We start from the raw sequence: 13796 nt of genomic DNA on the forward strand, positions 1-13796 counted from the left end.
TAATGTATGTGAATGACAAGTTAGGATGAGGTTAATTGATAATTTTATTAGATTACCTTTAGGCTTGCTTGTATTGAACAGCATTGTATACCCATTTGATATAGTGGATGATTTAAGTAGCCGAAGTGTCCCGTGGTTTTATCTAATTTGGGTTTTCCACGTAAAATCTTGATGTCTTGCTCTCTGTTTCTTTGATTGTTTGATTGTTTGATGCTCAATTGAATTGGCTGTCTATTTGATTATACAGAAAGAGAAAAAAAATTGTTAGGCCTTTGTTGTAGCTTGTCTATTTCTAAATTGTTAAACACGTGCTATTATTCGATTTCTCGAACAGAAATTCTATTTTTTTTTATCTTAAACCATAAAACTACAATAATTTATGTTTAAAATTACAATAAATTTAATAAATTTAATAAAATAGTTTGATATTTTTAGCAAATGAGCTCAAGCCGATACGCTCTCTTTGGACACTTTTGCATTCCAAGAAATACAAGCTTATTCTACACGCTCAACAAAACATAAAATACCAATTTGTCTTTTGCCTCTATATTCCTAGTTCACAGTGTAATTAATTAACTAGCATATATATATATATACCTCAACTCCCCTTTTCTCGGCAATCATAAAGGCCTTTGCAAATCTCCACTATTCTATTTGTTGCCGATCCCGTAGGAACAGGCGTAATGGCTGGGGGCCTCTAACGAGATCTTGAGCACCTCTAACGAGCCAATTTCCAGCTCACAGTCTATTCAGTTTTGGACAAAATGAGGGCTTGCTAGGAGTGGAACCATCCAAACCTCCAGTTTTCAGTAAGGATAACTCACTTGGTCAAGATGTTGTTGGTCCATTAAACCAGGATATAATCGGTAAGAATGATGGAGATACGACAAAGTCTCGCTTTGGACATTAATAGGAGAATATCCAAATTCTCAACCGAGAAACATGGACTTGAAAATAACAATGGGCATAATTTTAAGGGAACCTTCTGTTCTGTTCTGTGAACAGATAGGGACTAAACTGGTGAATACTACTGATGCTGGAGCTTTTCCTACTAATTCAGTCAGGGAAATGGTGAAAATGCTCACATGCTGACAATAATAGCTAGAGATTAGAGACACATCCACTAACATGCCGAGCAAAGCAACAAGGAGTCTCATTAACTTTATTTCCCATATATAGGCATTAATTTCATAAGGAAGTCCATATAGGAAAAATAAGAGTGAACGCAGAAATCTGTGAGATCTCGTACTAAAGTGCAAGCTCCTTGTACTGTCGGCCAACATTCCATCCTGCAAGTGATGCAAATATCATAACAAAAGTATGCAGGCCATTTCATAGGGAGATCCGTAATATCATAGAAACTTCCAATGTGCGGGGGTATTTTCAGTCGTAACTCTCAATCAACAGTTTTACCCCATTGCAATGTTTTTTATTTCAACTATCTTGTTTTTGTTTTTTAAAAGTTTGATGTCCAAGAGAGGCTCCATAAATCAATCGTGGTGTAAATCGATTTATTAAAATTATTAAAAAACTTTACATCAAAGTTTAAGATTTTAAATATTAAAAGTCGTATTATATATATATTTTAGTTTTCAAACATTAAAAATCGTATTTTAACATTAAAACAAACCTCCTAAATAATTTTAACAACTTTATTTATCTTGCTCCAACGTAAAGACAGGTTGAAACAGAACTCAAACTACCTGCAAGTAGAATTAATCTTTCATTTTTTTTAAGAATTTCAGTTAATCATATTACAAGTGTATAAAACGCTTTACATGAAGGTGTAAATCGTTTTTACATGAAGTTTACATGAAAAAATTGTTATATATAATATTTCAGTTTTCAAAAATTAAAAGTCATGTATATATTTCAATTTTAGAACATTACAGGTCGTATTTTAACATTTTAAATGATTTACATAAAAATCTTCTACAAATCATTCACTTAAAAACAAATCATTGCTGCGATTTACATAAAAACCTTAACATATGATTCAAAAGTCCAGTAAAATATGTACATTATCTACTTTTGAACATCGTATATCGTTAATAAAAACGGTTTAAGTTGGACATTGTATATTCTTAATTTTATCTACTAATACTACATAAATATAGTTTTAAATGAGCTACCTTATAGTTTTATCTTCTGATTTTTCATCGATTCAGTAAATGAAACGATTTATTTATGTGATTCCTGATTATTACATTAGAGATAAACTTAAAGCTTAAAAAAATAAAAAATAAAACATAAATCTTAAAAAACTGAAAAGAGAAATAAAACTAAAAAATTTACCAATTTCGCTTCACAAAACGAAGAGATGCAAGTACATATAAGAGAATAAGAAATGTCATTTATGATTCCCTATCTTCACTCTATGGGCGTTGTCCCTATCATTTTTGTATAAACAAAATATGGACTATTTTCATTTATGTAAGTTTATTTCATTTATGTAAGTTTATTGATATTTTATGTTAATTTAAATTTTATTTATTATAAAATATTAATATTTGTATAACTTTTAATAAATTATTTATGTATATTTTAATTAAGAGAACTAAAATGACACCTACGGTTTGGAATTCAACCTTTGAACTTTTGATATTTTAATACGATTCTTACCGTTAAATTACTCTAGTGGGGTAATAAATTATTTATGTATTTATATTTTATTTAATATATTTGTCCAAACTTATGTGTTTGAAGATATTTTATTATTATTATTATTATTTTGTGTTGATCATAATTTTTATATTTGTTATGTATCTATTTTTTTTTTTTTTAAGAATATGGCTAGTATATTTAGGGGTGGAAAAAATTAATGATTAAAAGTATATCGAAAATACCGTACCATAATATATCGAAAATATTAACTTTTAAGGTACACCGAAAAAAGGTAAGGTATTATACCGATACCGAAATTATTGGTACGGTATATGTATGATATTTTTAAAATTTTGGTATATCGAGATATACCGAAATAGTATTTATAAGTTAAAAAATATATATAAATATATATATATATATATAATACTTATGAGAAAATAATTAAATAGATTTGATATTAATTTAATTATAGAAATATAATTTTTTAATAATATCAAAATATAATTTACTGAAACATTATTCAATATATGCAATCTTTACCTTATCAATCAGATTAATTTTTTTAAAATTAATATATTTTTAGGTATCAAAGGTATAATACCGATACCGTATCGTACCGTACCGAAATTAAGGTATACCAAAATCAAGGTAAGGTAAATGTATGAATTTTTTGTATACCGAAATTAAGGTATATCGAAATCAAAGTATACCGAAATCAATGTAAGATAAATGTATGCATTTTTTGCATACCGAAAGTTTAGGTAAGATATAAGGTATGGATAAAACATTAAGGTATACCGTACCGACCCACCCCTAAGTATATTAGGAGTGTTGAACAACTAGCTAGTCCAATCTAGGGCTGCAAGACGATGTTAAGTTACTTTAAGTTCGAATTCGATTCGATTAAGAATTTATTAGCTCGACTCGAACTCGAGTTCGAACAAGTTTATAAATTTGAGCTCGAGCTCGACTCAACTATTTTACTTGATTCGAAAAATTTGAATTAAATTAAATAACACCCGATCGGCCCGACTTCCCCAAATGCCCACCACCGGCCCTTCTCCTTTCCGGTTCTGGATTTTGCGCCTCGTTTCAGTCGTCGTGGTCTAAACTTACTAAATGTTTCTGGGCTAGGCACTTTCGGAATAAGCGCAATCAGGGTTGTGCAGAGCTGTTGCTGTAAGGGTCCCCCTGCAAGTGTCCGACAAACAAGCTCATGTATGGATGGTCCAACTATCTCCCATTGACTCTGGTAGAATAGTGCATGTATCCCATTTCAGATGAAAAAATATTTATTTTAAATTTTAATATTAAAATAAATAAATAAAATATTATTTATTATCATACTCGAAAAGTTCGACAAATTAACGAACAAAGGTTATACAAGCTCGAGTTCGACTCGAATATTGAAGAGTCGGTTCGAGCTCGACTCGAACTTAGTCAAACTCAAGTCGAACTTTGACCGAGTTCAACTAATTATGACTATAATTAGGTCAAATTAATTAAATTTTCGGGTAGGAATATCAATTTTCTTTACATTTTACTTTTTTAGCTGGTACAAAATCTCGAGAATGAATCAATTTGAACACTTCCTCTCTTAGGGGAAGGATCATCATACATCTATCTGCATTGTTTGTATAGCAAGAACTGCAATGGCAGTTGCATCATTTTCTATCATCCCTCCTCCTTCACTCGGATTCACTGGGGATCGTACCCATACAATCTTCCCGATACTCGCTTCTACTTCGTCGGCCTTCCTGGGAACGAACAAGTATTCTCTGCATCTTTCCTCTTCTCAATTCAGTAAGAAGATATCTGTAAAGCGCCATGGAACTATGGTTAGGGCCGCAGCAGATTACTATTCCACTCTTGGGGTTTCCAGGAGTGCCAGCGGTAAAGAAGTCAAGGCAGCTTACCGAAGGTTGGCTCGCCAGGTATTAGGCTCGAATCAATTAGGGATTTTTTCGATTGGGTTTCTCTTTAAGTTTTGAATTGTTGTTGTTCTATTATCCCTTAGTCCCAATGTGCTGCTTGTTGAAGTTTAATGGTAGCTTTGAGTGAAGTTGGGAGTTTTCTTAACAAGCGGATCTCATGTGAATTATTAATGTTGTAGAGAAATGCTTTGCTGTTAGACCCTGATTAAAGGGTTTCTCCCTGCATTTCCATTTCTCATCAATTTGACCACTATGAATTAGAGAAGATTGATTTAACCGAGACTGCGTGGATCTTGTAGATACCCAGTTGGCTAGATTGTTCCATTATAGAGTTCCTTTCAGTTTCCTCTGCAGAGGAGGGCTCTCATATGCATTTCTCTCCATTATGACTGCTTACATGTTACTCCCATTATTCTCAGTACCATCCTGATGTCAATAAGGAATCTGGCGCGACGGAAAAGTTCAAGGAAATCAGTGCAGCATATGAGGTATAATGAAGCCATCAAACTCAAGATTTGATTTGTAATGACTGTGATGTATCTTATTAGTCCAATTACCATTTATTTAGATCTGTTTCCAGATACAAAAATGAGCTTCTCAATCTTACTAAATTTAGTTTCCAAACATTCTTGTATTTGGAAACGTAATCTTATACAAAAACAATGTGTTACCAAATTAGGTATTATATGTCATGCCATATGTAGCCAAGGTCTTATAATTCTACATATTTTTGTACTTCTGATTAATTTTGATTATTTATTTAGTATCTAGTTAGTTATGGTATATTTATTTGAAGTGTATAAACATGACTCTTTCTCTACAACTAAAGCATCAATGATATCTCCCTTTATTTGTCTATTGTTATATGGCCCTTATGGTGAGGCAGTTCATAGTTCTTCCACTAATTTGCATTTCACATTGGATTAGAGTGATTTCTGTAGTGATAATAGTAGAGTTATTAGGAATTAGGCCATACAGATTCCTCTCCTCAGTTTGATTGCTTATTCTATTGAGTATTAATTGCAATATTGTCAGGTGCTATCAGATGACAAAAAGAGGTCATTATATGATCAATATGGTGAGGAGGGTGTAAGAAGTACTGTAGGAGGACAAGCTGGTGCTTATACGGTACCACCCATCTCCCCTACTTACTGAATCTCTGGCTGTATTGGTATCAAATTGTTTCCATGTTGATCATGATATGAAAACATCTACATTTGTTATGTTTGTCAAAATCAGTATGATCTAAAAAATAATATAATCATGATCCAAAACATAATCTTATCATAATAGTGAAAAATAGCTCTATACCAAATGAGGCAAAAAATTACACTATAATTTAGATCATGATGGAGAAAATGATTTATATACCAAATGAGGTAATACAAACACACTATAATACGGATCATGATCCAAAAAACTTCTTATACCAAACGAAAAAGAAATTACTTTCAATTTTAACTTTTTTTATTTTTCATTGAGATCTTAGTTGTGACTTTGAACTCCAACTCCTTCTCTCTGTCCCTGTGTTGCCTTATAAATCGTCACTTCTCCATCTCTTGATAAAAAAAAAAGAAAAAAAAAGATGGAGAAATATGTTTCAGAAGGCTATCTTTGACTATTGTAATAAGAGTTTTGCCCTTCTCCACAGTATATTAAATTAAAAAAACAAAAAAGAAGTGTTAATGTTGAGGAAGAACAGGTGTCATATAATTAGGAGAATACCTCTAAACTGGTCCTTCTCAAGTATAACCATGTTTATCAACAATTGTTAGCACATAAAATGTGGCATTATCATGATTTAATTGCTACAACACTACAATGGGCACAATCCTTTTGCAGACCAATCCTTTTGATCTATTTGAGACATTTTTCGGGTCTTCCATGGGAGGTTTTCAAGGAATGGACACAGGATTCAGCACTCGTGGGCGTAGTACTGTTGCTAAAGGTGAAGACATTCGGTATGTTAACTTTTTGTTGAATTCAGATTCACAATTTTCCAATTAGCTTATGTAACTGGCCTTTGTTTCATCTCAAAGGATTGCTGCTTTAGATCCTCAAACTTGACTTGTTATAAAAAAATGAAACATTTGTTATTTTATTTGATACTTTTATGATTAATTTTCCACTACAAAATTAGTGGAATCGAATTTGAGACCTCAGCCTCTTACACCTTTAGTTTTATCCTGGTATTAAGTATCATTGTATTGTGAACTGTTCACAACTGGATTTCTTTTGTATTGGTGCCTGTTTGTTAACTGCATCATAGTTGACAATATTCTGATTCATCTGAAATCCTATGTAATTCAAATTATAAGTTTTTATATAGAAATCTAATTTTATAACCTATGGTTGTTTTCTTCTTCTAAGGTTCTCTTACAATGTGATACGCTTTTCAGATATGATGTGACTTTGGATTTTTCTGCTGTCATATTTGGAGCGGAGAAGGAACTTGAAATTTCACATCTTGAAGCATGTGAAGCCTGTTCTGGAACTGGAGCAAAAGCGGGCTCCAAAATGAGGATATGTTCCACTTGTGGTGGCAGGGGTCAAGTTATGCGAACTGAGCAAACACCATTTGGCTTGTTTTCACAGGTAATTTTCTATGCGATTTTTTGGACATTCAGAGTTTCACTTGGATAGTATGGCCCTTAAGACCATATTGTAATGAGATTAATTAGGATGTAGATAGATGTGATAGCACAACTTTTATCACTTAAGAATGCGCTTGATAAAACTGAAAACTAAGTGTTGAGGTATGAATACTTGAATTTTTTAAATGTCGAATGAGTTAAGAGTGAAAAATAAATGTTGAATAAACCAAATAAAAATCTATAACTGAAGTACTTCATATGTATGTTGATTTGATAAAATGTGAAATTATTATTGTGAAAGTCATTAAACACTAGTTTAAAAAGTTGTTTTTTGTTGGTCTTACTATATTACCGAATTAAGCGACCTTATAGCTTAATCTTTTTAACCTGATTTGAGCTTCATCTAAATAATTGGTGATTTTAAATAGCAGTTATTAAATGAACTTAATTCAAATAAGTACTTAATCATTTAAATTAGTTGATAAATTGCCTTGAGCAACATAATGAATTATTTTATATCCGGATGTATATTGATAAGTCCATTGTTAGTTTTAAATTAGAAGTGGGTGTCTTTCTAGCATCTTCTTATCTCCTATCTCTACCGTCAGAAGGGAAATTTCCTAACAGAATTTTCATCTTAAGTTATGATAAAACCACCTTGTTGATTCAATTAACCATACAATCTAAAAGAATAGGGAAAACACAAGATTTAATGAGGTTTAGCCAATAGTTGTCTACATCCTCGGGAGTGCTGTTGTTGTATTACGCTCTTTAGGACATGATATTAATAGAGTAGTACATTAAGCCACAATGAATAAACTACCCTTGCCCCCAACTAATTAATGAGTATATATTAGCAACACACAGCGCACCTCTTAAATTTCTTATATTATTTTTTTGTCCATCAACTATAGGTTTCAGTATGTCCAAAATGTAGTGGGAGTGGTGAGTTCATTTCTCGAAACTGTAATAAGTGTTCGGGTGAGGGGCGTGTGCGTGTTAAGAAAGACATAACAGTTAAGATTCCACCTGGAGTTAACAAGGGAAGTATTCTCCGGGTGGTTGGAGAAGGTGATGCTGGACCAAAAGGGTAAATGCTTCACTTCTACTATTAACTTTTTTTTATTGGTTATTAAGAAAATAGTTGTGCCTATCCCATATATTCAGAACATCAACATGTCTAAAGATCTTTTCCTCATTTTGTTTTCAACAGGGGTCCTCCAGGAGATCTTTATGTGTACCTAGATATTGAAGAGATACCAGAGATAGAAAGAGATGGCGTAAATCTACTTTCAACTGTTTCGATTAGTTATCTAGATGCTATATTAGGCGGTGTTGTTAAGGTAAATTGATTTGTGAGAATAATTGTTATCCACATAAATAATCAACATATGGAGGCATTTAATCTGCAGTAGCATAATACTTGATTGGTAATTTGACAGGTAAAGACAGTAGAAGGAAGCATTGATCTTCATATTCCTCCTGGTACTCAACCTGGACATGTGCTTGTATTGGCGAAAAAAGGTGTGCCAAAGCTAAACAAATCGACACTACGTGGAGACCACCTTTTCACTGTTAAAGTTACCATTCCTAAACGGATTAGGTATAATTTTGAAATAATCTGACTTTTATTATAAAGAAAAAAAAAAATTGTCCTCAACATTTCTACAAATGTTGTAAGGATATTTTGAATGATTTTATGTGTTCATGTTATGCTTTTTGCAGTGTGATGGAGCGGGAAGTACTTGAACAACTCGCCTACTTCAATGAGAATCCCAATGCCCGTACACAAGAGCGTCCTAAAATTCAGCAAGCTGGTAAAAACCACCCTCAGAATCTCTTGCACCATTATTCCCATGCTTGGTTTATTTTTCTTTTACAAATAACAGACAATGTTCTATATTTTCCTCCCAACTGATCATCATTCAAAATGTGTATATATATGGAGTGAAATATTTTTTTGACATACAATATTTAATATTTTCTTCATAATTTACATCATTCAAAACTTGATTCCTGTTTTCAGCTGAAAAGGCCAACACTCAAAACCACAATGTTTCCAAGAAAACTGATGAGAAATCAGGAGAAGAAAATGGTTTTTTGAAGAAGTTACAAGAATTAGCTGGGTAATGTTCTCCTCTATAATCTTTTTTTTATTGCAAATCAGCTAATGTAGTTTGTTTTGCAGGTCTACTGCAAAATGGTTCATGGACAATATTCTTTAAGAGACTTCAAAACATCTTGAGAATAAGATTTGATGACATTGTTTTATTTAGATAATTTGATATTGAACTAATAGACACAAATAGAAGAATTAGAATATTATTAAGTAGGATAATTGTTAGTAATTAAATTATAATTTATTCATTTCAATTTTATTGTTTAAGATTAGATTGCAAATATTGTTACTATTGTTATTCAGATATGATTATTGGATTTTGAGTTTTTTTGAAATCAATCTATCAAATAATTTTTTTTTGAAAAATTATATATTTATATCTCTAATATCATCTAATTTACAATAACTTACTCTACCAACTAACCACCCTATATCTAACTTATAGTCTCTTTTTTCGCCATTGATTTCTTCTGTGAGTTAAAGAATTCATCTTCTTCCTAGCCATCATCAACTGCAATTCCAGATCTTCTTCTTCCTCTGATTCTTCTCTAGATATTAATCCTCTATCTTGAAGATCCGTTATCAACAATCTTCCATTCACACGACAACCTTCTGTCTCGATAGCATCAAGAAGAACACCATAAGTGTTGCTATTTGGACAAACACCTATCCGTTTCATCTCATCATACAATTCAAACGCACCGCCTGCGTTTCCACTCTCACATAAGCCCTTGATAAGAACATTATACGCGATTGCATCAAGTTTAACGCAATTCATCTCCATAACCCTCTTCAAATGTAAAGCCCCAGTTATATCCATCATTTTGCATAATCCATGCATAACTGTAGTGAAAATAGACACATTAGGAAGAATTCTCCCACGAACCATACAATCGATAACGAGATTCGCTTCTTCAACCTTCCCTCTCAACACAAGACCTCTTACTAAACAACCTTCTGCTTTTTCAGGCTCGGTTATAAAAAGTTCTTTCATCTCATCTTTCAACTTAAATGCACCTTTTATATCCCCTTTCTTACACATACCTTTAACGATGGTCGCATATTGTCTATCTGTAGGAACGAAACCTCTTGCCAACATTTCGTGTAAAAGGATAACCGACTCTTCGAAACGAGAGGCTCTTCTCAGTCCTTTAAGTAAGGAACCATATGTATTTATATCGGGCGAAACACCCATTTCGTTCATGACATTCAACAGCTCAAACGTCTTTCTTATCTCGTCCTTCTCACAAAACTCCGATATTAGAACATTAAAAGTTCTCAAATCGACCCCAACCCCATCCAAAACCATCTTAATTAAGAATTTATTCGCCAAGTCGGTTAAACCAAATCCGCAAAGCCCTTCGATAAGCAAATGGTACGTAAGCCTATCAGGTTTAAGACCAATCTTAATCACATCATTAACTAACGTAAAACACCTAGATAAATCGCGTTTACGCAAATACCCACGTAAGAGAACGTTAAACGTAGCTAAATCAGGTGAAGATCCGATACTTTTCATCTTTGAAAAGCATTTCTCGGCTTTAACCATCTGACCAATTCTAGCATAACCATTAATGATAACATTAAACGCAACCAAATCTAGACAACTGACGTTCCTCACCAGCTGTTCATAGAAATAAGTAGCCGCTTTCGACTGACCTGCCTTAAACAAACCACTAATCAAACAAGTAAACGTAACCTGATCATCCAAACGTAAAATTCCCCTTCTAATCGCTTTCTCCATTACAAGAACCATCGCAACTATCTTACCTTTCCTACAAAATCCCGCAAAAAGCGAAGAGTAAGAGTAGTTATTTGGGATAATATCATTTCTAACCATCTCATCCATAACATAAACCGCCATTTTCAAATTTCCCAATCTACAAGCTCCAGCCAGTAAAGTGTTGTACGAAACCAAATCAATCGCTTTAGGAATAAACCGAAGATCATTCAAAAAACGACTCGCCACCTCCAAATTCCCGCCTTTGCATAATCCTTTAAGAAGAATCCCATACGTGTAGAAACTCGGTTCAATACCCAATTCAACCATTTCTTCAAACAACGAAAACGCTTTCAACCCATCACCCACATTCGCATATCCATTCATAACCAAATCAAAACCGACACAATTCGGAACCAAACCGGTTCTGACCATATGACGAATGAACTGTTCTGCCTCTAAAACACGCCCTTCTCTAGAAAGTGACCCTAACAACACATTACAATCGAAAAGACTTCTCTCCCGGTTAGTTCGATAAATACAAACGTAAATGCTCATAGCTCCATCAACATTTCCATACTTGCATAAGTTATAAATTAACGTAGAGAATATTATGCTATTCGGTACAAAACCTTCTTTATACATCTTACCCATTACCTCTTTCGCTTTGTTCATCTTTCCTGCTCTGCAGAATCCGTTTACAAGAACAGAGTAAGTTACAAAATCTGGATTGATACCATCGTTCAACATCTTATCGAAAATGTCAATAGCTTCGTCGAAATCTCCGTTTTTGAATAAACCGTCTATCAAAATCGTATATACAATACAACCAATAACTAAACCTTTCTTTCTCATCTTTTCAAAAAGAATTCTTCCTGAATTTATCTTCCCAAACTTGCATAACCCATTAAGAACAGATCCATAACTAACATCATTAGGACTTAAACCTTTAGCCTCCATTTCATCAACTAGTCTTGAAGCTTCTTTAAAGCAACCATTCCGACAAAACCCATGAATCAAAGTGTTGTAAGTAACCGAATTTGGCGAAAGATTGAATTTCGACATCTCATCCAAGACCTTCAATGCAACTTCAAGCTTCCCTTCCTTAATGAAACCATTGATAACAGTGTTATAAGTTATTTCATTAGGAAAAAACTTCATTTTCTTCTTCTTCATCATCTTCCTAAGTAATAAATAGCCTCCGGCAGTTCTGTTATTTCGGCACATATCATCTATAAGCATATTATACGTGCAAACGTCTGCTTCAAGACCTTTCCTACACATTCTCTCAATTATATCAAATGCCGCTTTATATTTCCCTTCTTTGCAACACCAATAAAGCAAAGTGTTATATGTAACTAAGCTAGGAACATAACCAACTCCTTCCATCTTCTCGAAAATATGGAAAGCTTTTTCGAGCTTCCCATCGATACAGAGAACTCGCAACAGTATATTAAATGTACAAATATCAGGACAGATTTTCCTATCGAGCATATTCTTGAAGAACAACCAAACCAACCCAATTGGACGTTCTTTCGTCACAGCTTTAAGGATCATGTTACAAGTGGAAACAGATGGTTTGAAACCTTGAGAACTCATCAAACTGAATATCTCAATTGCATCTTCAATCATTCCATTTTGTAAATGGACCCTAATGAAAATCTCAAAAACTGATGGATTTGACTTGCAGAGGCGATATGTTTTCAAGAGAGCTTCGAATGCTGGACGTGATCCGACACCCATGTCGGAGAAACGGTTTAGGATTGACTTGGCTTGGTCGTACATTCGAGCTCGGATTAATATGTGTATTGTAATGCAATTAATGTAAGTTATGTGGGCAAGATCCATGGCAGGTTGTTTGATAATCCAGTTGAGAAATTTCAAAGCTAGCTTTCCATGGACTTCTCTGAGAGAGGCTAATTTGTAATCCATGTGATTAAGCGACTCCCAACGATCGATTGTTAGAATTTTGTATATGCTATTATCCATTTCAGAACCTGCTCAAAGAAACAATTACAAAGGGGATAATAGTAACAACTCATATTTTTCAATTTATAAGTATGACTACTACAGTTTAAATTCTGGGTTTATTCTTACCAGATATGTTTGAATTGGCGGTTTGAGTAAAACCCATGTGAGAAAAAGATCTATATGTTGATAGTTTGCGCCAAAGACGGATTCTTTTATTAGCCCAAAGAGAGCTCAGCAAGAAAGACATAAACTTCGGCGGCTTAGTTTCTGATTTTTGGGGCTTTATGTTGAATCCGCGGCCACGTCTAGATGGCTTCTCAAGGGCATAACTCTAGCGACGATGAATTCCAGTCGTTGGTTCAGCGGTAGGCACCGGGGGGAGGAGAAGACCTGACAGCGGCGGCGGAAAAAGGAGACCGCACCCCAATCAAAATATGATCGAATGGGGGAAGAAGAAGGAAAAACAACAAGGGTTGGGGGAGAACAAGAAGCATTGGAGGGAAAAGAAGAAGAAGAACCGGGTGAGGAAACTGGAAAAGGAGAGAAACGATGCAAGGTAACAAGAGGAAATTACTTTGGGGGGTTTTATTGGATTTAATTAAAGTTATAAATATATTTTTATACATTATAAATTTGTTTTTATTTGAAATTATTTTTGTATAATTATTTTTGATTGAAATAGTTTGAATCTTTCAAATCATACAAAAACAAAATGAAGAACTTAATTTTAAGTATAAATAATTTTTATTCTATGATCAAAATTTAAACTTTTTTAATAATTAATTTCAAATCATTAATTGCTTAAGGTTTCAACTCAGTTATGTTTTTATAGATTAGAAGTTATATTTACT

At 33.3% G+C, this 13796-nt stretch overlaps 2 protein-coding genes across 2 annotated transcripts; one reads left to right on the forward strand and one right to left on the reverse strand.

The window, feature by feature from the left end:
• Nucleotides 1–4172: 4172 nt before the first annotated feature.
• LOC124941616 (chaperone protein DnaJ-like) lies at nucleotides 4173–9581 on the forward strand. Its single transcript, XM_047481964.1, has 11 exons — nucleotides 4173–4541; nucleotides 4961–5029; nucleotides 5577–5669; nucleotides 6384–6502; nucleotides 6941–7136; nucleotides 8050–8225; nucleotides 8349–8478; nucleotides 8578–8738; nucleotides 8861–8952; nucleotides 9162–9261; nucleotides 9324–9581. The coding sequence occupies exons 1-11, from the start codon at nucleotides 4260–4262 to the stop codon at nucleotides 9358–9360; spliced, it is 1455 nt and encodes a 484-aa protein (XP_047337920.1). The 5' UTR covers nucleotides 4173–4259; the 3' UTR covers nucleotides 9361–9581.
• Nucleotides 9582–9616: 35 nt separating this feature from the next.
• LOC124941627 (pentatricopeptide repeat-containing protein At5g55840) lies at nucleotides 9617–13454 on the reverse strand. The gene is made up of 2 exons (XM_047481973.1): nucleotides 13072–13454; nucleotides 9617–12971 (listed from the first exon to the last, which is right to left on the reverse strand). Exons 1-2 carry the CDS (start codon nucleotides 13190–13192, stop codon nucleotides 9694–9696), a joined length of 3399 nt encoding a protein of 1132 aa, XP_047337929.1. The 5' UTR covers nucleotides 13193–13454; the 3' UTR covers nucleotides 9617–9693.
• Nucleotides 13455–13796: the final 342 nt, after the last annotated feature.

Source organism: Impatiens glandulifera, chromosome 1 (assembly GCF_907164915.1).
Source record: "Impatiens glandulifera chromosome 1, dImpGla2.1, whole genome shotgun sequence".
In the NCBI taxonomy this organism is placed as follows: Eukaryota; Viridiplantae; Streptophyta; class Magnoliopsida; order Ericales; family Balsaminaceae; genus Impatiens; species Impatiens glandulifera.

Bases quoted from the DNA above. Each gene is read 5' to 3' on its own strand.
- LOC124941616 (XM_047481964.1), top strand. From the start codon at position 4,260: ATGGCAGTTGCATCATTTTCTATCATCCCTCCTCCTTCACTCGGATTC. The intron at 5,030-5,576 runs GTATAATGAAGC...CAATATTGTCAG, and splicing joins AAATCAGTGCAGCATATGAG to GTGCTATCAGATGACAAAAA. The intron at 8,739-8,860 runs GTATAATTTTGA...TGCTTTTTGCAG, and splicing joins ACCATTCCTAAACGGATTAG to TGTGATGGAGCGGGAAGTAC.
- LOC124941627 (XM_047481973.1), bottom strand. From the start codon at position 13,192: ATGTCTTTCTTGCTGAGCTCTCTTTGGGCTAATAAAAGAATCCGTCTT. The intron at 12,972-13,071 runs GTAAGAATAAAC...TTCTTTGAGCAG, and splicing joins CGCCAATTCAAACATATCTG to GTTCTGAAATGGATAATAGC.